The sequence below is a fragment of the Canis lupus genome, chromosome 25 (genome assembly GCF_011100685.1).
Source record: "Canis lupus familiaris isolate Mischka breed German Shepherd chromosome 25, alternate assembly UU_Cfam_GSD_1.0, whole genome shotgun sequence".
NCBI lineage: Eukaryota > Metazoa > Chordata > Mammalia > Carnivora > Canidae > Canis > Canis lupus.
The window spans coordinates 9831574-9851593 of NC_049246.1; the positions used below are offsets into that span (position 1 = coordinate 9831574).

At 35.5% G+C, this 20020-nt stretch overlaps 1 protein-coding gene and 1 non-coding gene across 3 annotated transcripts in view; both read left to right on the forward strand.

Annotated features, from left to right (window-relative positions):
• KATNAL1 (katanin catalytic subunit A1 like 1) overlaps positions 1-20020 on the forward strand; it is a 114169-nt gene that overhangs the window by 64238 nt on the left and 29911 nt on the right. For both annotated transcript variants that reach the window (XM_038573356.1, XM_038573355.1), the window contains exons 10-11: positions 10827-10953; positions 12245-12468. In XM_038573356.1, the coding sequence (XP_038429284.1) occupies positions 10827-10953; positions 12245-12443 (326 nt within the window). In that variant the 3' untranslated portion in view covers positions 12444-12468. The remainder of the gene's footprint in view (positions 1-10826; positions 10954-12244; positions 12469-20020) is intronic.
• MIR8825 (microRNA mir-8825) lies at positions 19451-19595 on the forward strand. Its single transcript, NR_128766.1, has one exon. It is a non-coding gene; the product is annotated as a microRNA mir-8825 (primary transcript).

Genomic DNA, 20020 nt, shown 5'->3' on the forward strand with positions numbered 1-20020 from the left:
AGGTTGAGTATATATATAGTTTTATATATATATAACTATATACACTATATATATAACTATATATACACACTATATATATAGTTATATATAACTAGTTATATATAACTATATATAGTTATTCTGGCACCACTTGTTAAGTTTTCTTTTCATTGAGTTATTTTGGTACCTTTGTTGAAAATTATTTTGCTATGTATGTGTGAATCTATTTCTCAGCTCTGTTCCATTGATTTAAAAATAAGTGTAGGGCTATCTAATCAGGTTATCTGTTTTTCTTTTCTAAAGGTTTATTTACTTATTTGAGAGAGAGAGAGAGAGAGAGCAAGAGTACACTAGTGGGTTGGGGGGAGTGGCAGAAGGAGAGGGACAAGAGAAACTCTAAGCAGACTCCCTGCTGAGCACAGAGCCTGACTTGGTACTTGATCTCACCACCCTGAGATTAAGACCTGAGCCAAAACAAAGAGTCAAATACTTAACCAACTGCACCATCCAGATGCCCCTCTATTTTTTCTTAAGTAAGCTTTGGTAGCTTGTCCTTCAAAAAATTTGTCCATTTCTTCTAAATTGTCAAACTGGGATTTGACCTAATACAAATGTGCAAGCTGACTAAAGGATTCATGTGAGGCTGTTGATTTCATGTCTAGTTCTGGAAACTGAAATCAATAGTGAAGGCAATTCAGGAAGAAAAGATGAAGTGGTGGAAACAAGGACAAATTATAACCTGTGAGGATGAGCTAGAACCCCATGAGGATAGACTGGAACCCATGGTGGGCTCTCATTGCTTCTAAGACTTACAGCTTTGATTACTGAGGTGCTCTATTGTAACAATATTAAATATACACCTGGTTGGGAGTCAGAAAAGCCGAAGGAGGAAATCTAGCAGGAACTGCTCCATACTAGCAGGTGAGCCAGAAGATAAGTGACAGTATGCTTGAGCTGCAAATTGCACTTCATGCCCTGAACCAACTTTCTGAGTTGACTTACTTCTGCCTTTCAAATAGCACCCATAATGACTCAACCAGAGCTGTGCTCTGTGAATGCTGGGAAATGAAATTACAGCTTTGCTTAAGTTCACGTAATACAAATCTATATACCTTATTTTCCCCTTATTATCAGTAGAATGTATACTAATAGGCTCTGTTTTCATTCTTAAAATTGGTCATTTGTATTTTATCTCTCTTTTTCATGATCATCTTGCTAGAGATTTATCAAAATTATTAATATTTTTGAAAATCCAATTTTTTGCTTTGTAATTTTTCTGTTTCCTATTTCATTGACTTTCTCTTATTTCTCCATTATACTTTGAGTTTAGTCTCTTTTTTTTCCTGAAGTTATACACTTAACACTATTGAGTTTAAACCTTTCTTCTGTTTCTAAATATAAACATTTAAAGCTTAAATTTCTCTTTATGCACTGCTTTGGCTTTATCCTACAAATTTTGCGATAGCATGTTTTCTTTACTATTCAATTAGAAATACTTTCTATTTTTCCTTTTTTAAATTTCTAACTTAATTCCAGTATAATCAGGTACTACTCAGTAGAATGTCAATTTTTAATTTTATTGAATTTATTTTATGATTCAGCACAAAGTCTTTCTTGGTGAATGTTTCAGTTGCAGTTAAATAGAGCATTCTGTACTTGTTGATTATAATATTCTATAATTATTGGTCAGATCAAGTTAGTATAATAGTACTGTTCAAATCTTTTAGATCCTTACTGATTTTTTTACTCTGGTTTTTCTACCACTTACTGAGAGTGGGGTGTTGAACTCCAAGTATTATTGTGAATTTGTTTATTGTTTGCTTTAATTCTGTGAATTTTTGCTTTATACATTTAAAAAAAATTTTTTTAAAAGATTTTATTTATTCATAGAGATGCAGAGAGAGAGAGAAAGGCAGAGACACAGGCAGAGGGAGGAGCAGGCTCCATGCAGAGAGCCTGATGTGGGACTCGATCCTGGGACTTCAGGATCATGCCCTGGGCTGCAGGCAGCGCTAAACTGCTGCGCCACTGGGGCTGCCCTGCTTTATACATTTTGAAGTTCTATCATTAGGTACATAAACAGTTATCATTGTTATATCTTCTTTGTCCTTCTACCATTATGAAATATCTTTCACTATCTCTGGTTAGACCCTTTGATTTGTTGCTTACTTTGCTACTAATATAGCCTGTCTTTCTTTTGCTTATTGTTTGCATGATATATCTACTTTCTTCCTTTAGTTTTCACCATGTCCTTATATTTATAGTTCAGTTCTTATAGACAGCATATATTTGAGTCTTGCTATTTATCCAGTTTATTTCTACTTTTTTAATTGGAGTATTTAGGGGCTTCTGGGTGGCTCAGTAGGTTAAGTGTCTGCCTTCAGCTCAGGTCATGATCTCTCAGGGTCCTGGGATCATGCCCCGCATCGGGCTCCCTGCTCAGTGGGGAATCTCTTGTCCCTCTCTCTCCGTCCCCACCCCTGCTTGTGCACTCTCTTTCTCTCATACTCTCTCAAATAAATAAAATCTAAAAAAAATTAATTGTAGTCCATTTAAATATAATATAATCATTGGTATGGCTGTGTTTATGTCATCTTATTATTTTCCCTTTTGTTTCTCTGTACCTCTCTTCTTAATTTCTTTCGATAATTAATTGTTTTTTTTAGTATCTACTTTAATTCCTTTATTGAATTTTTACCTATCCCTGTTTTTTTAAGCAGTTAATCTACGGATTATAGTATGCATCTGTAACTCTTCACAGTTGACTTAGTTGTACCTTCATGTAAAATGTAAGAACTATTTGCCTCCCCACCCAGTCTTTGTGCTATTTTGTCATGTATTTTATACCTACATTCAGTATAGATTCCACGATCTAATGAAATATAAATTGTCAGTTTAAACTTAACTTAAGGGCAGCTCAGGTGGCTCAGCGGTTTAGCGCCGCGTTCAGCCGAGGGCCTGATCCTGGAGACCCGGGATCAAGTCCCACGTCGGGCCCCCTGCATGGAGCTTGCTTCTCCCTCTGCCTGTTTCTCTGCCTCTCTCTCTCTAATGAATAAATAAAGTCATAAAAAAAATAAACTTAAGAGGAGCACAAAAAGTAGATTTTCTATTTGCCTACATATTTAACATCCCCACTACTCTCTGCTTTTCTTTTTTAAGGTCCAGATTTCCATATAGGTTCATCTCCCATTTGTCTAGAAAACTTCCCTTAACATTTCTGTTTAGGGTCTGCCAGCATTAAGTTCAGTTTTTGTTATCTGAGATGTCTTTCACCCTTATTTCTGAAGGGTATTTTTGATTGATAAATAATTCTGGGTTGAGAGAAGTTTTTTGTTTGTTTTGTTTTTTTCTTTCGTTACTTATAAAGATGTCATTTTGTCATTTTTTGGCCTGGCCTGGTTTCTCTTGTGAGGTCTGCTGTCATTCATACCATTGTTTGTAGTGTATCTTTTCCCCTCTGGCTATTGTTCTTTAAAATCAACTCTATTGAAGAATGATTTATATATAATCAATTTCATCCATTTAAAATTTGATGATCTTGACAGTTGTATACAGCCATGAAACCATATCACAATCAGGATGCAGAACATATCTTTCATCCTCAAAGGATTTCTTGTGTTTCTTTGCAGCCCAACCTTCTCTCCTCAGTACCTTCTACCCGAGGCAACCATCGATCTGATCTTTGCCACCATAGATTATTTGAATTTCATAAGTAGGATCATATAGTATGAATTATTTTGAGACTGTTTTTCATTCAGCATAATTATTTTGAGGTTTGTCAATGTTATTTTTTTTACTGGTGGGTAGCATTTCATTATATGGCTATATTACAGTTTATCCGTTCTCTTATTGATGGATATTCAAGTGGTTTCTGTTTTGGGACTGTTGTAAATAAAGCTATGCTTTATGTCATATGTCATATGGTAGTATATGTTTAGCTATAGAAACAGGTTGGAATTTTCTTTAGTGGTTGTCCTTAATTTTTTTTTCGAGGGAGGTAGTGAGGAGCAGAGGGAGAAGGAGAGAGAGAATCTTAAGCAGGCTCCACACCCAGTGTGGAGCCCAGAGTGGGGCTCAATCTCACGACCTTGAGATCATGACCTAAGCCAAAATCAAGAGTTGGATGCTTAACTGACTGAGCCATGTAGGTGCCTCTGTCTGTGGTTGTTAAGGTACTCTGTTTATCTTTTTGTTTTCAGCAATTTTACTATGATTTATTCTGTAGAGTTTTACTTTTATTTATTCTGCGTGTATATTGGACTTTGATATTGTTGCACAGGTCACTGGAACTTTTAAAGTTTTTTATTTAAATTCTTCACAAACTAGTTTGTTTCGGTATAATGTAAATTCCAGTACATTGTAATATTAGTTTCAGGTGTATAATATAGTGATTCAACACTTAGATATGACACCCAGTGCTCATCACAACTAGTACACTCCTTAATCCCAATCACCTATTTTCCTGCATCACCCCCTCACCTCTCCTCTGCTCCATGGTACTTTGGAGTGGAGAATGAGGAGTAATGAATTCTGACCAAAGGCTTTGGGGAGACTTCATGGAAGAAGTTGCATTTTCATTTATTTTCATAGAGGAAAACAGAAACAAAGGTGTGGTTGCTTGAAAATGAATAGACAGCTCTGTGGCTGGAGCATCTGATAGAAGGATCTGAAATAGACAAAACAATAACATTTGGAAAGCTGAGAGACCTGAAAGAACGATTTAGAAATCTAGGGTAAAATTAATGGAAAGAAAAGATTATATGAAAGTAAAAAAAAAAAAAAAAAAAGTTGAAGGGCATTTTATGAACAAAAGCAACCCATGAAAATAAATTTTTAGTTGGAGAAGGAAAGAACATAAAAATGAGAATACATGAAACAAAAGCCACCTCTGAGGCCTCAGCTGGAGCTTGTCTTTCTGGAACACTTCCTTCTTACCTTGTGGCCATTCCATGTGGCCTGGGCTGGGTATAGCGGGATTCAAGATAGTCAGATTCCATAGATGGTAGCTCAGGCCTCCAGATGTTCCACTGGAAAAGGTGGTAGTGGTATTGCTTTTTTAACCTAGTCTTAGAGGTTGTATAGTGTCACTTCTGCTGTACCCTGGGTTGAAGTATTTACAACCCTACCCATTTTCAAGTTAGGCTACCTCTGGGTGGCACAGCAGCAAGACCACATTGTAGAAGCATGTGTTGCAGTCATCCTGGTAAATGCAATCTGCCATAGTTAACTAAAAGCACAATGACAGGCACAGCCGGAGCTTGGCCTTATGCTAAATCTCTTCTTTTTTATGCATCTGAATTACGGCAGCAACCCCCCTGGTCGGCTTTATGAACTTTTTTTTCAGTCCCTTTCATTTAATTATATTTTGCTTTTAGAATAACCTCCCTAAATCACTAAAGTATTCTAGAGTCTCTTAGACTCTGAGTCTAATTTCCTATCACATCAAGTTTTTTTTTTTAAACTGCAGGTTCTTATCTGTTTTACTTGCGTCCATTTGCATTTCTCAGTCCTCTTTTGTACTTTTTTTTTTTTTTTTTTAAGATTTTATTTATTCATGAGAGACAGAGAGGCAGAGACATAGGCAGAGGGAGAAGCAGACTCCTCCCAGGGAGCCCAATGCAGGACTTGATCCTAGGACCCTGAGATCATGCCCTGAGCCAAAGGCAGACACTCAACTGCTGAGCCACCCAGGCATCCCTCTTTTGTACTTTTCTACTTCCCTTCCTCACCCTCCCCTGAACTCTGGTATATGCTTGCTTCTTCTTACTTCTGTGTCATTATTTATGGTACTCCCATTTCCTAGGTTATTGTCTCTCTTTGCCTATATTTAAATTTTATTGGGGCCCCTGTCTGGCTCAGTCCATAGAGCAAGCAACTCTTTATCTTGAAGTCGTGAGTTCAAGTCCCATGTTGGGCATGGAGCTTACTTAAAAAAAAAAAAAAAAAAAAAAGAACAAGAAATCCATTAGGGTGCCTGGCTGGCTTTGTCAAAAGAGGATATGTGACTCTCGATCTTGAGGTTGTTTGAGCCCCACATTGAGTATAGAGATTACTTAAATAAATAAAACTTTAAAAAGACTTTATTGATTTTTCAAAGTCGACATTAAAGCATGCTAATTCTGTGGAGGCTTCTTTGGCCTGGCCTATCTACCTTCTCTGGATTGTCTGTGTCTCAGATGGTCCTTAATAGAAAGGATCTGGGTTTTCTGTGTCTCCCTCTAATGTTGTTTGTTGATTGACCAATGATGGTGGAGGAGGTGGTGGTGGTGGGGGACAATGAACATTTTTTGAGTGCTGTGGGCCAGGCTTTACATGTATTAACTTATTTAACCCTCACAAGCCTTATGCAACAGATTCTGTTCTTATCTTTATTTGACATGTGAGGAAACTGAGGTACCAAGGGGTTAAGTATCCTATCCAGTGAGATGGAGCAGGGCTGTGAGCCCAGATAGTCTGGCCCCAGAGCACATACTTGCTATCTGCTATGCTGGCCTGTCAAGCATGCTCAAGAAGAATTGTTAGTACAAGAACAGTAGTTAGTACAAGAAGTGTATGATTCTTTTAACAATGTTTATTTAAATTTAGAATGTATACTGACTTGGTTATGTGGCATTGGCAGTTCTTTATTATTAACTTAATTATTTCTAGTTAAATCCTCTACAATATTATTTAGATTTATAGAGCTGATAAATTCTACTTGGAATCTTCTAACAAATCACTGATAAAACAATTAAAGTTATTTTCCCCAAATTATAGTTACCAGAGAAAAGGATGCTTCTACTAGGCTTCAGTACCACCAGGCCCTCACTTTGAGCATGTTCTAGAGTTCATGTAAGATGACTGTCTAGAACCTGGTTTCTGTGGGATAATGCATTATATTGAACTTGGTGTTTTGAGTTCTTAGGGCAGGCTGCAGTAAAACATTTTGATTTACAAATATAGTGATATTCTAGCATATCACTAAGAGAGCAAAGTGATAATTTTGTTCACTAACATTCACCTGATATGCATGGAGCACTATGAAATCACAGTAGATTGAATTCAGAGTTCTTACTGAGGCATCAGGAGCACAACCACTTCCTGAGGCAGCAGACCTAGGAAGGAGCTCCCTGCCCTTCCCTCTTTTTTTCCCTTCTTGCTGGCCACCTGAGTGTAGGACTTCTTTGGCTCTCTACCATAGTGAACTATAAGGTAGGCCTATTGGCTGGGGATGATTAAGGATAAGGAGTTCCCAAGATTAAGGAATTCTGGAGGTAAAGATTTCCTACTCATGCTCTTCCTTTTTTCCTGGCAATCCCAGATAAAGCCTGCATGCTTCTCTTCCACTGTGGCTGTCCTTTGCATTGATTTGCTTTGCCTCACTTTGTATGTGTGAATGAGAAATGTAACTCATTATGGAACCGTGTATTAAAATTTAGTTCAGGGGGATCCCTGGGTGGCTCAGCGGTTTGGCGCCTGCCTTCGGCCCAGGGCGTGATCCTGGAGTCCCGGGATCGAATCCCACATCAGGCTCCCTGCATGGAGCCTGCTTCTCCCTCTGCCTGTGTCTCTGCCTCTCTCTTTCTCTTTCTCTCTCTCATTAATAAATAAAATAAAATAAATAAAATCTTAAAAAAAAAACAAAATAAAATTTAGTTCAGTCTACCCAGTAATTGGCAAACAACCACGTAACTACTTTCTAGGACAAGAAATGGAGCATTATCAGACCTCAGAAGTTCCCAGTATGTATGTTCTTCTACTAGTATATTCTTTCCCTAGCACAGCTCCCTTCCCGCTCCCTGGTGGTAATCACTGTTGGAAATAATTTGTTTTTATCATATAATTTTCTCACCTAATAATGTATCCTCGAACAAAGTTTTATCTTTTTTAAAACTGAAATTGAATCCCACTAATTGTGTTTATTTTGCTTCTTTTGTTCAAGTACATTTTTAAGATTCATCCATATTATATCTAGATGCTGTTCACTTTTGTCCGCTAGGGCTGCCATTACAAGGTAGCATGGACTGCGTCGCTTATACAACAGAAATTTATTTTCTTAGCCTAGAAGTCCAAGATCAAGCAAAGTACTGTTTCATTCTGGGGCCTCTTTCCTTGGCTTATAGATAGCCATTTTTCCCCCAGTGTCTTTATGTGGTCTTCCTTCGTGTGTGTGTGTGTGTGTGTGTGTGTGTCTCTCTCTCTCGTAATCTCTTCTTTTAAAGACACCAGTGAGACTGGATTAGGGCCTACCCATTTGGCCTCATTTTACTTTAATTACCCCTTTAAAGGCCCTATTTTCAAATATAGTCACATTCTGAAGTATTGGATGTTAAGACTTCAGTGTAAAACTCCGGGGGTGAGGGAGACACTATTCAGCATTTATATATCCATTATATAATTATCCATTATATAATTATACCACAGTTATCCATCATATTATTTGATGGACATTTTCATTGTTTCCAATTTTAGGCAGTTATGATAGTATTATTATGAATATTTTTATACTTGTATAATGGTGAAAATGCCAACGTTTCTTTAGGTTGAGATGGAGCATTCCATCTTTGCAGTGAATTGCTGGTCATGTTGGATAGCTAGAACAATAATAGATAAATCCAATCTATCTTCCCAAGTGGTTGTTCCAAAGTGGTTTTTACACTTGGAGTTTTTATACTTTGGAGTTCTCGTTGCTTCACATTTTTCCAAAACTTTAGACTTTTAAATTTATATCTCTTGGTGTTCAGTGCTCTCTCATTATGGTTTAATTTTTATTTTGTTCTTTAAATAGTTTGAGTATCTTTTCCTTTATTAGCCATTGGAATTTTGTTTATATCTGTTCAAATATTTTGCCCATGTTTATGTTAGGTGGTTGACTTTTCTTTATATTTGTAGTTCTTTAAATATTCTGGATATAAGTAATTTGTTACTTACATATGTTGTAAATATTTTCCCAAACCCTGTAGCTTCTGTGCTTTCACTCTTTTTACAGAGTCTTTTGGTGAACTAGTGGTAAAGATGGAAGCTTTACCACTTGAACGGACTAATTTTAATGTAGTCAGTTTTTTTAGTCTTTTCCTTTGTGGACAACTTTTTGAATATATACATGTGTGTATGTATATATATGTGTGTGTATGTATGTGTGTGTATAAATTATATATCAAGAATAGGGGATCCCTGGGTGGCTCAGCGGTTTAGCGCCTGCATTTGGCCCAGGGCGCGATCCTGGAGTCCCGAGATCGAGTCCCACGTCAGGCTCCCGGTATGGAGCCTGCTTCTCCCTCTGCCTGTGTCTCTGCCTCTCTCTCTCTCTCTCTCTATGTCTATCATAAATAAATAAATCTTTTTAAAAAATTCTCTTTGAAGTCATTAAGATATTTCCTGCTTTATCTTCTAAAATGACTTGTAATTTTACATTTTTTTTTTTTTTGTAATTTTACATCTTATGTTTAGAGTAGTAATCTATCTGGCACCGATTTTTATGTATGGTATGAGGTAGGATATTTTTTTACTCTGTAGATAGTAGCTGTTCTGGCATCCTTTCTCCTACTACTTAAACCAGCATTGTCATAAATCAGGTGTCTATAGCATATGCTTTACTCTGCTTCTAGGCTTCCTATTCTGTATCATTGATCTGTTTATCTCTGCAAGAGTATTGCACTGATTTGAATCCTGTTGCTTTGTAATAAGTCTTCAATTCTGATAGAGCAGTTCCTCTTGCCTTATTGTTGTTTTTCCAGTGTGTCTTGGTTGTTCTTGATTCTTTCCATTTCCATAAACATTTTAGTATCTGCCTATTCAGATCCACAGACCTGTTGAGATCTTCACTGGAATGCTTTGACTCTGTATGATCATTTGGGGAATTGTCAATGTCATGAAAAACAAAAACAAACATTGGGGAACTATTTTAGATTAAAGAAGACTAAAGAGATATGATAACTAAATGTAACACGTGATGGTTTTTAAGAAAGTTATAAAGAAAGGCCTGGGGAAAATGAGGACATTTTAATCTGGATTGTGTATTAGATGATTCTAATGTACCAGTGTGTAGTAATGTACCACAGTGATAAGTGTGATAATTGTATGGATACATAGTGGCAAAATATTGACAGTTGATGAATCTAGATGAAAGGTTAATGGGTGTTCAATGATTTTTTTTTTTTTTGTAACCTGTAGATTTAAAATTTTTCAAAATAAAAGTTGGGGAAAATTATATTTCATTTTATATATCAGGAAATAGTAGAAAGCCAGATGCAGTCTGTTTGCTGTATTAAATAGCAAATTTGCCATTAAAACTGATAGTAAAACAGCAAGCATGATTGGTTATTTTAAGTAATTCTGTAACTCATTTGAACTTACACAGTACAATACACATTTCAGTCATACTGAAAGAGCAAATGTATGAGAGCTGGTTCCCCAAGTTAAAAACACATTAGTAAGTGTTTCGTGTCAATTGCTGATTTCTTATAGCCTAGGAAATCTTTTTCTATATCACAGTAAAGATGAGCAAAGTGATTCACAAGTGATGCAATCTAGCTTTATAAAACTAGACTAAATGTTATTTTCTACTAAAAATATATCTTGTACTTGAATATTAATTTTATTATTCATAAAGGATCTCAGATCCTTTGTTTTCACAGCAAGTATCTTCACAATTTATAAGTAAAACTTTGAGTTTTGTTTCAATTATTATTGCTACCAAGGCACATAGGAAATTCAGTAATTCTAAGTCATGCAGTAAGTTGGTAATAGTAGGTGGACTCAAGTTATTTACTACTCTTTCTTTTCCTGAATCTTAATATATAATTTCTCATCAAATGATTTGTAAAGTAAAACATCCTACAGTAACAAAAAAAATCTTCTAACAGCAAAAGGAAGAACTGAGCTGCTGAAGATTAATCTTCGTGAAGTTGAACTGGATCCTGACATTCAACTGGAAGATATAGCAGAGAAGATAGAGGGCTATTCTGGTGCTGATATAACTAATGTTTGCAGGTATGTGTGTGTGTGTGCGTGTGTATATATTTTTTTTAATCTGTGACTTAGATATTAGGTATAGATTTGGCAGGAGGTTTGGTCTTGAAGTTAATATTGTTATTAGCTCTTACATGAAAGTAAAGTAGCAACTGATTTCCTTGAAATGATTTCTCATTTGTCCTGTTTCTTTTCTACATCGTTCATCACTGTTAGATGAATAATTGTATAACAATATGGTCACCTTTTCTATCTTTTCATTTTTAAGGCATTGTACTTAACTTGATATGACTTTTGACAAGCTAAGGTCGTTTTAGCTCTAAATTGGATCCTAGTTGAGTCAACCAACATAAAATTTAGTTTTGGTTGACATTATTTTACTACATGCAGATAAGCAAGCAAGTTGACCAGTTTAAGCTGGGAAATATAGATTTTATAAAATACATCAAATATTTCCCTTTCAATTTAGTGATATCATATTTTGTAGACAATTCACTCATCGAAGAGGATTTTCTTTTAGTTCTGAGCATCTTAACTATCCTTAAATTGACATCAGCAGCAGTTTTTTTAAAACTTTAATATCTGTTTCTCACTTTTTGTACTAGTATTTTTCCTATGTGCATGTAAGTTTAGTGGCATATAAGCTCCTACTAGTTTCTGGTATCACTGTAGTAAAATATATAAAAATTTGAAGTTTGGTTTAGGTTGGCTTCCTAATAGCTTTCTTACAAGCATTAATTGTCCACTTCTTCCAAACCGTCATAATTATTTACAGCTTATCAGAATGGAACTGAAAATAGGATCTGGAGAAGCCAGGTTTTATCCCTTTAGTTGCCCACCAATGCCCCACGTGGAATTCCACTATATGTAGATAAATTCATGTTCCAGAGAAAGAATTTCTTGGCTTTTCCTCCTCTAATTAGGTTGTATACAAACTGGTATAAGATTTGAATTATCTTAACATTAGCTTGTGTGTTCATTTTTAAGTGTGCAGTTTAGTATTTCAAAACTCTACTTCTGTTTCCAACTTTTTTGGCTGTCTCTGAAGAGCAAGTGGGGAAAAGAAAATTCTGTAATATCTGAGCCCAAACTAGACTTTTAGGATTCATTAATAGTATATTTTTTGTTTAAGTCATTTGCATCCTGTTTTAACCTTTTCTGAACCCTCAGAATATCTCTAAAATGGGAAGTTGTGAGCAGCATCAGAAAAACATAAAATGATCTTTTGAATGTTTTCCTTTAACTTTGTAACAGTTAACAGTGTTTAAAACATTTTGATCAGTATGTATTCACTGATTTTGTATGTTTTTAGGGATGCCTCTTTAATGGCAATGAGACGGCGAATCAATGGCTTAGGTCCAGAAGAGATCCGTGCACTTTCTAAAGAGGAACTTCAGATGCCTGTTACCAAAGGAGACTTTGAATTGGCTCTTAAGAAAATTGCTAAGTCTGTCTCTGCTGCAGACTTGGAGAAGTATGAAAAATGGATGGTCGAATTTGGATCTGCTTGAATTTCTGTCAGCTCTTTCATTTCTGGTATTTTTATTTATAAAATGTGAAGAAATTCCCTGCAATTTTTTTTTAAAAAACAAGTTTAGAACTTTTCATTGGAGAGACTTTTCCCTTAAAGGAAAAAACCTAAAACCACAAAGAATATAAATATAGCTGGGAAAGAAGAAAAGCTTACATAGGGAGCCTGATAGTCTCCATCACCTGGCTTTGTGCTGGTACTCCATGCGTTAATATTGCACATCCAAAGCAGTATGTCAGGGAGGCTGAAGAGTGATCAGTATGCTCTTGGAGAAGCTTGTTTACAAAGGGTTTTGAAGGACCTCTCTTTCGCACTTGTACTTGTTGGTTTTTGTTTTTTTCTATTCTTGGCTCTGAGCATGAGGGACCTATATATGTCGACTTTTAACATCAAAACTGAGTTTGTGTCAAATTCATTATTGTTAAAAATGATAGTTTTGAATTAAATAAGGAATTCGTTAGTTAAACCTTTAGAATTCCACTCTTACTGTCACAGTCTATCATATAGTTGAATTTTTAACCCTCTCCTCCCCTACCATTTCTTCTATTAGCTATCTAATCATTTATGCAGTTTTACAATAACCTCATGCCTTGTGGTCTTTGAAGTGTTTTGTCAGATTGTTTCTCTGGTCTTTAGTATTTTTTGCTGGTACTTAAGTGGGAAGGGTGGGATTGCATAAGACGCACTTCTCCATTCTAGAATTCTGGATTTATTTTCACTTTTCTTTCAATACATTCAGATAAGTCCTTTATTTTCCTCAGCTCTAACATTGATTTTTGCTGAACTTGACTTTCATATTCTAAATAAATACTTTAGTATTCTAAAGAAGTCCACTCTCTGTGGCTAATGCAAAACAAACAAAACAAAATCTTTATATAGTTTTCCAGACAGCTAGTTTAACAAAATAGCATTGTACTTAATGAGTGACATTCATTTGAAATTTTAAAATTTCTTGTCTAGGTTGAGAACTTAGACGCTACATATAGTAAGATTAGAATAGAAATCTGACGTGCACATTCAGTTCAGCAGGGGTTAGATGATAAAAAGAGGCCAAAAAAAGTAGATGGTGTGTATCTAATCACAAGTAGAATATCCTGTTGTTTATTTTTTTTAAAGTTACATTTATCCCATTTAGGTTGGGCAACCTGTGCTTTAATGGTGATGCTTTTTAAAGTTTATACTTGATGTTGTTTTGAATTCTCCATTTTGGAGAGCACCCACTGGTTTAAAACTAAAAATAATAGAACTTTTTAGACACTTAACAAAAAAACTCATAGTATCTTGGTTTAAGAGAATTTTTTTCCCTGTTAAGAATTACATAATTTTCAGATAACTTAAGTCTGATTCAAAACTCCAGTATTTTATGCAATGCTATAAATTACCCCCTTTCCTCTGAGGTCTAGTTTATGAGTTAAAATTATAAGACATTATGATTTTATTTTAATTGAATTAATTTATTTTAAAAAATTGAAATAAGTTTTATTTATGAACTTTAAAATAAAGAAATAAATGATCATACTAAGATGACCTTGCAAACTGTTGCTATCCAGTAACATTTTTTTTTTTTTCCTGAAGTCCTAGGGGCAGCCATTAAAACATAACTGTTTTGATTGCTAAAACTTGTTAGACTGTTTTTCTAGGTCTTGTGTTATTTGTCTTGGCATGTATTTTCATCTTTTTAAAATTCTTCATGGATAATGATATGTTAATTATGATTTTAAAAAATTAACAGTTAAGTAGTATTTGGACACCCAGGCTTCCTAGAAGCTTATCTTTGCTATGATGGTGAATTAGGTGTACTTTTTTATTTCCCTCTTTCTCATTTTGTTCTGTCAATGGATGGGGAATGCTTTGTATTTCTTAACCCCCTTCAAGGATCCTGAGGAGATGGTTCAGGTGTTCTGTCCAGCCATTACTGTACACAGTATGTATGCTGTCTTTATCACAAGATGGTATGTTGCCTTACTCAGAATGAGAAAATTTTGGTGTTTTGCTTTCTTTTTTCTATGTTGCATTATCAAATTAGAATGATTTGGTTCCTTTATGTCATCTGAAAACCTGATATCTTGGGCTCTGCAACACAATTATCTTAGGACTGGGTTTTGTACTATTCCGTCTTGCAGATATCTGATCAGATAGTTCCTTTGTTCAGCGGACTTGCATTGGTTGCTTACCAATGCAAGTGTATAAGACCCTTGGGTGGAAGCTTTGTGGCTTACAAAGTTGGACCAGGCTGTGCAGTTCTGACTGGGCACTTTCTATAATTACACTGTGTTGCTTCTGGCTCCAACTAATTAAATGAGTTCAAATCTTAAAAGGAGAGGCACAGTAAACTATATATGCTTTGGAAAGATAATATATACAGGTTTGTTTCTTTTTCTCCTTTAAATCTGCTTTAAAACAAGAAGTTTGTTTGAGCAATGTATCATAGATCTATTTTCATGAGCCATTTCCCAAAGTTCATGTATATTATAAACATGTACACTTGTAATTGTGGCACATGTGTAATTATGATAAACATGTATGCATGTTACATGCTTATGGTAAATGTTTTGCTCTCATAATCATTTTATTTTTTAAAGGAACTTAGTGTTGATGAAATTACCAGACAAATGACTTTTAAATACAGGCTGAAGCCTTCTAGAAATCCACACAGGAAAATAACGATGCACAGGCTTTTATCTTCTAGTAAGTGGCAGTGTAGAGATTCTAGAATGATCAAAACACAGTTTGGGCTTGGGCCTCTGTCTCCAGAAAAAGCAAGACTGCTTGGAAGAGGAAACGTGTTGTGGTCTAGCTGCATAATTAGGGGCTTTAGTTGAGCTCTTGAGATTGCAGGTTTTATGATGTGATATTTGACTGAAAAGTATAGGCTGAAACCACTAATTACTCAAAAAGTGAGCAAGCAGTATCTACTATGAACAAACATACAGGTATTTCAAGAGAAAAAAAAATATGTGCATACAGCTCCAGTGTACAATATAATTGTCACTCATTCTCTTGGCTCTATGTAGCCTGACTCTACTGAACACAAAGTTACTGATATTCTTTAGGTTTTGCACAGCTTGAGTTTGTGTGAGCTCCTGCATTGGAAGTTTCTTATATAGTGTTGAATCTATGATGAGAATTGTAAAATGGCATAGTTATGTTTCCCTCTACTCCACCCTAACTGGAGTTAAAGTGAAGGACTTAGGCAGGTATTTCATGTTGTGTGGGTTTTGGCTCCTTCAGTATTATCTTGATTATTGAGTCCTTTTTGTATATCAGTAGATCCCCACTCTTTCTTTTATCTTAGTTAATAAATCACCTTAACCTGTATCCTGTGTGATAGGCATAAAATATTAAAGATATCTGCTGGCCTTTTCCAAGAAGGGCCACATTAACTTGAAGGAAACAATAGTAATTTTTCTTCTGACATTTTTCTGTGTCTTTTGTTCCTTAATTGTTTGATTGTATGGTATTTTTTACATATCACTTAATCTGTGATGCACATAATATTTATGTGGATCTAAAAGTTTGTCACAATAGAAAGAGTAGAACTACATTTGGAGGGCTTGTTAGGAAATAAAAATATTTGAACCTCAAATGTTATATTCTCATCTCCACTAATTAGTTTTGCAGAAAAGGGTAAAAACTCTGTTATAATTACTATATTTACTTATTTTACTTTTAAATTGGACTTTCCATACTTATTTATTTAATTTTTAAAGGAAATTTGCTTTTAGTATTGTTTCTTGATGTAGAAACTGTATAAGTACTTTATAAATAAAATCTCTAAGATAATACATTTTTAATAATTCACAAATTAACAGTAGTTCTTGAAATGTTTATAATGTTTTCTGGCTCCAGACAACTCTTTAACTGGATGGTATTTCTAAATTTCCAAGTGACTTGTTTGTTAATTTAAAAAAAAAAAAAAAAGAAAGAAAAAGAAAGGATAATTATTAAGGTAATGAATGACATTTATTTTTATTTTACCATTCTCATTTCTTGATCAACCTTATTTCATATATGTCTATAAATAACGTGGATATTGCTTTGTCACTGGCAATATGTAGGTTTTATACATTTGGAAGTTTGGCATAACAAATAGGGAATTAGTATGAAGGTGTTTTCTTCCCATAAAAGGGCTCCTATTTAATTTTGTGTTCATAAAACACACTTTTTGTTTTACCACCTCTGAAATGACTATATATTGCCCTTTGGAAAACCTGAATCTTTGCACTTGTTTTTTTCAGAGTCTACCTCAGTTAACCAGGCATAGTTTTAGGAAGGAATGAACTGAAACCATATTTATATTTTCTTCATCATCTATGCAGATTTGTTTGTTTAAGCACTTCCTTCTCTCTCCTCTTGCCCTCCTCCCACTACATTTTTTTTAATCTTGAAATTTTTATTTAAAATAATTTGCCTTTGCAAAGCCATCTATTCCAAATTAAGCCTCTGTGAAATGTCTGGAGGACTCTTTCCCTTTTTGGTGTGCTTCTTTATTCAGATGTGTTTTGTTTCAAGGAGTTATTTCAAACAAGACACACATTCCCTTCACTTCTCATAGTTTGATAAATGCAAACTTAATGTAAAAATCTTGGAACCCAGTTATTCTTGTGTCCATTCTCTAAGAACCCACGTATTTTATGAAAACACAAAATAGATACATTTTGTGTATGAACAGACACAGGTCTGTTCATGTGTTGGTACAGTAGCAGGGAGTTGCCTTCAGTTATCGTAATGTGGAGAGTTTCCAGTAGATCATTACATGTTAAGATGGTTTGTGTCTGGTTAAGATTCTTGTTTCAGTGTTTGTCTCTCAGTGTTTCAAACCTAATTAAAGAAAAAGATGTTTCTAAATTGTTATCCCTTAAACAGTGCTTTTCCTTACATTTTGAGCTGCTACTTTGCTAGTCCCATGAGCTTAGTTGTCTGTGTATAGGTTCTGATTTGGTAATAAATTCCTAGAGTGTTGCTTTCTTTGTGGTTCCTATTTGATCTACAATCACTGGTCCATTTACTGCCACCAGTGAAAGTAACAAACCCCTCACCAGTAAGGAGTGACTTTTCCCGGAGTTTATGTTCTTAAAAACCACATATTGTAAAACTGACTTCTTTTGTTTGCCATACATTATACTGATAATTTCAGTGTTGATGCAGATAAGGTAAGAGTGGCTTTTTAGTTAATTCTAACTGGTTTAATAAATATACTTGGCCTTATTTGTGTAACATCATTGCAAAATGGATGTTCCATATGGTGAATTTTCCAGATGACTGTATCTTATTTTATAAATCTCCCAAAACTATTTTTTAAAATTTGTACTGTATTTTTTGAGCAGTGTAGATTTGCGGAGAATCTCAACAGTGAGGTGAATTCTTCCTCCCTTCTCTGCTCCCCTCACAATGCTCCAAGCCCCTTTCTGATATCTTGACATCTCACCTTGGTATATATACTCTTGTTATGCTTGAATCACTATGATACATTATTACCAAAGTACATAGTTTACCTTAAGGTTCACTCTGTGTTGTACAGTTCAGTGGGCTTTGATAAAAGTATAATGTCCTATATCTACCATTACAAGATCATACAGAATAGTCCCCGGGCAGTGATTTTTTTTTTTTTTTTTGCACTGCCTCTGTAGTTTGCCATTTCCAGAATGTTATATAGTGAGAATCCTACAGTTACTTAACAATTTGCACTTCAGGTTCCTCCATGTCTTTTTGAGGCTTAATGGTTCATTTCTTTTTGTCTGTTACATGGATGTTCACATCTGTTTGAGGGACATCTTGGTTGCTTAAAAGTTTTAGAAATTGCTATAAACTGCTGTGAACATTCATGGGCAGTTTTTTGTGTGGACATAAGTTTTCAACTCATTTGAGTAAATACCTAGGAGTGTGCTTTCTGGACTATATGTTAAGAGTATGTTGGACTTTTGTAAGACACCACCAAACCATATTCCATAGGAGCTCTACCATCTAGCATTCCCACCAACAATTGAATGAGGGTTCAGGTTACCCCATGTGCTCTCCAGTATTTGGTGGTGTCAGTCATTTTGCTACTGATTTTGCTACTCTAATAAATGTGTACTGGTATAACATTTCTGTTTTAATTTCCGGGTCTGTAATGACAGGTTGAGCATCTTTTTTCATATTCTAATCTATTTTTAATTGGCTTTTATTGAAACTTTGTTGAAATGTATCATACTTGTTCTCTGACTTTGTAAAATGGAGAACTTGAACTTACCCTTTTCTTAGTGATTCAGAGTTAATCCTTAAGTTATGTTCCCCTAAGCAGCTAGCAGATGGGGTAGCAGGGCTTTTCTGCCTGTCACTAAATGGTCTTTGAGTTTTGGTTGTTTCCTCTTATTTAAAGCATTTTTACTCTTCTGTTTTCAGGCTGACAACTTTTATTCCTCTTCTAGTTCCTCCCTCCAGTTTGTAGTGAATCCAGTGAAACAGTCATTAAAGACTTGTTAGGATTATGGATAAGTTAGGAGGACAGCCTAACTCCTCTTTGGGGATGAGGAGTAAGTAGTAGGGAGTTGGTAGTCTTTGAGCTTTAGTGCTTTGTGTCATTTCTCTAGGCTGTGGTCTTTTTAGCTTTATCTTTGGTTGCCAGAAGTGTTCCTGGTAGACCCAAGTGTAAAGTAGATGTTTATGCATGATTATGTTGTGTAGTTGTAGAATATTTATAGCTGGAAAGCACCTAGCATCAGTTTAATTTCACAGCCCCATCCTTCTGCCATGACTGTTATTAAGGATTTGATCTATTTTTAAAAAGATTTGATCTATTAAAACCTATTAAGGAAAAAAGTTCGATAAATGGGACAAAAAATAGGAAACATTTGTGGCTAGAGTCTTCCCACTCCCTTCAGTCCTTGCCACTTTCTCCAGTGCATGTCTCCAGTGCTGCCTAGTGATGTGACATGGTGACTGCTTATATGGAGGAGCATACTTGAATGTTGAGGTGTTTGCCCAGAGAAGTCAGGAATGTAGTTGGAAACTGTGGGGGAAAGTATGGCCAGCATCAGCTGCTGCCTTGCTAATGGATAGCCAGAAAGGGCTGTGTGGGCTCTCAGTTCAGGCTTGGATTCTGGAGGCTAGGGTCAGCATGCTTTCCTTCCTCCCTGGCTGGACTTGACCTCAGGCAGATCCAGCTGCCTGCATCTCTGCAGCTGAGATAGACACAGACACTCCCCCAAGATGTGTCCAGCTCCTTGCTCACCACCGTTTGTCCTATTACACGAGGGCAGGTGGGAAAGGAATCAAGGGAGAGGAGCAGTGTGTTCAGTGACTGCTTCCTATCCTCTTTATGATCAGAAAAGTTTTATGGCCAACTCTTCTCTTATTTTTTTCTAAGGTCTTCTCTGGACCTTTCATGTAAGTTTTGAGAGGTGCTTAACAGCAACCCAAAGCAAATGAAATTGGGAGCAAATGACTTGGTCCAGTCCTCTTTATCTTACAGTGAAAGACCCAAACCCAGAGAAATTTTACAATCTGTACTCAGGACCACATTTTGAAGTGGGAAATAGGACTTATATCTGTTTTGGATCTTGATGGATGCTGCAG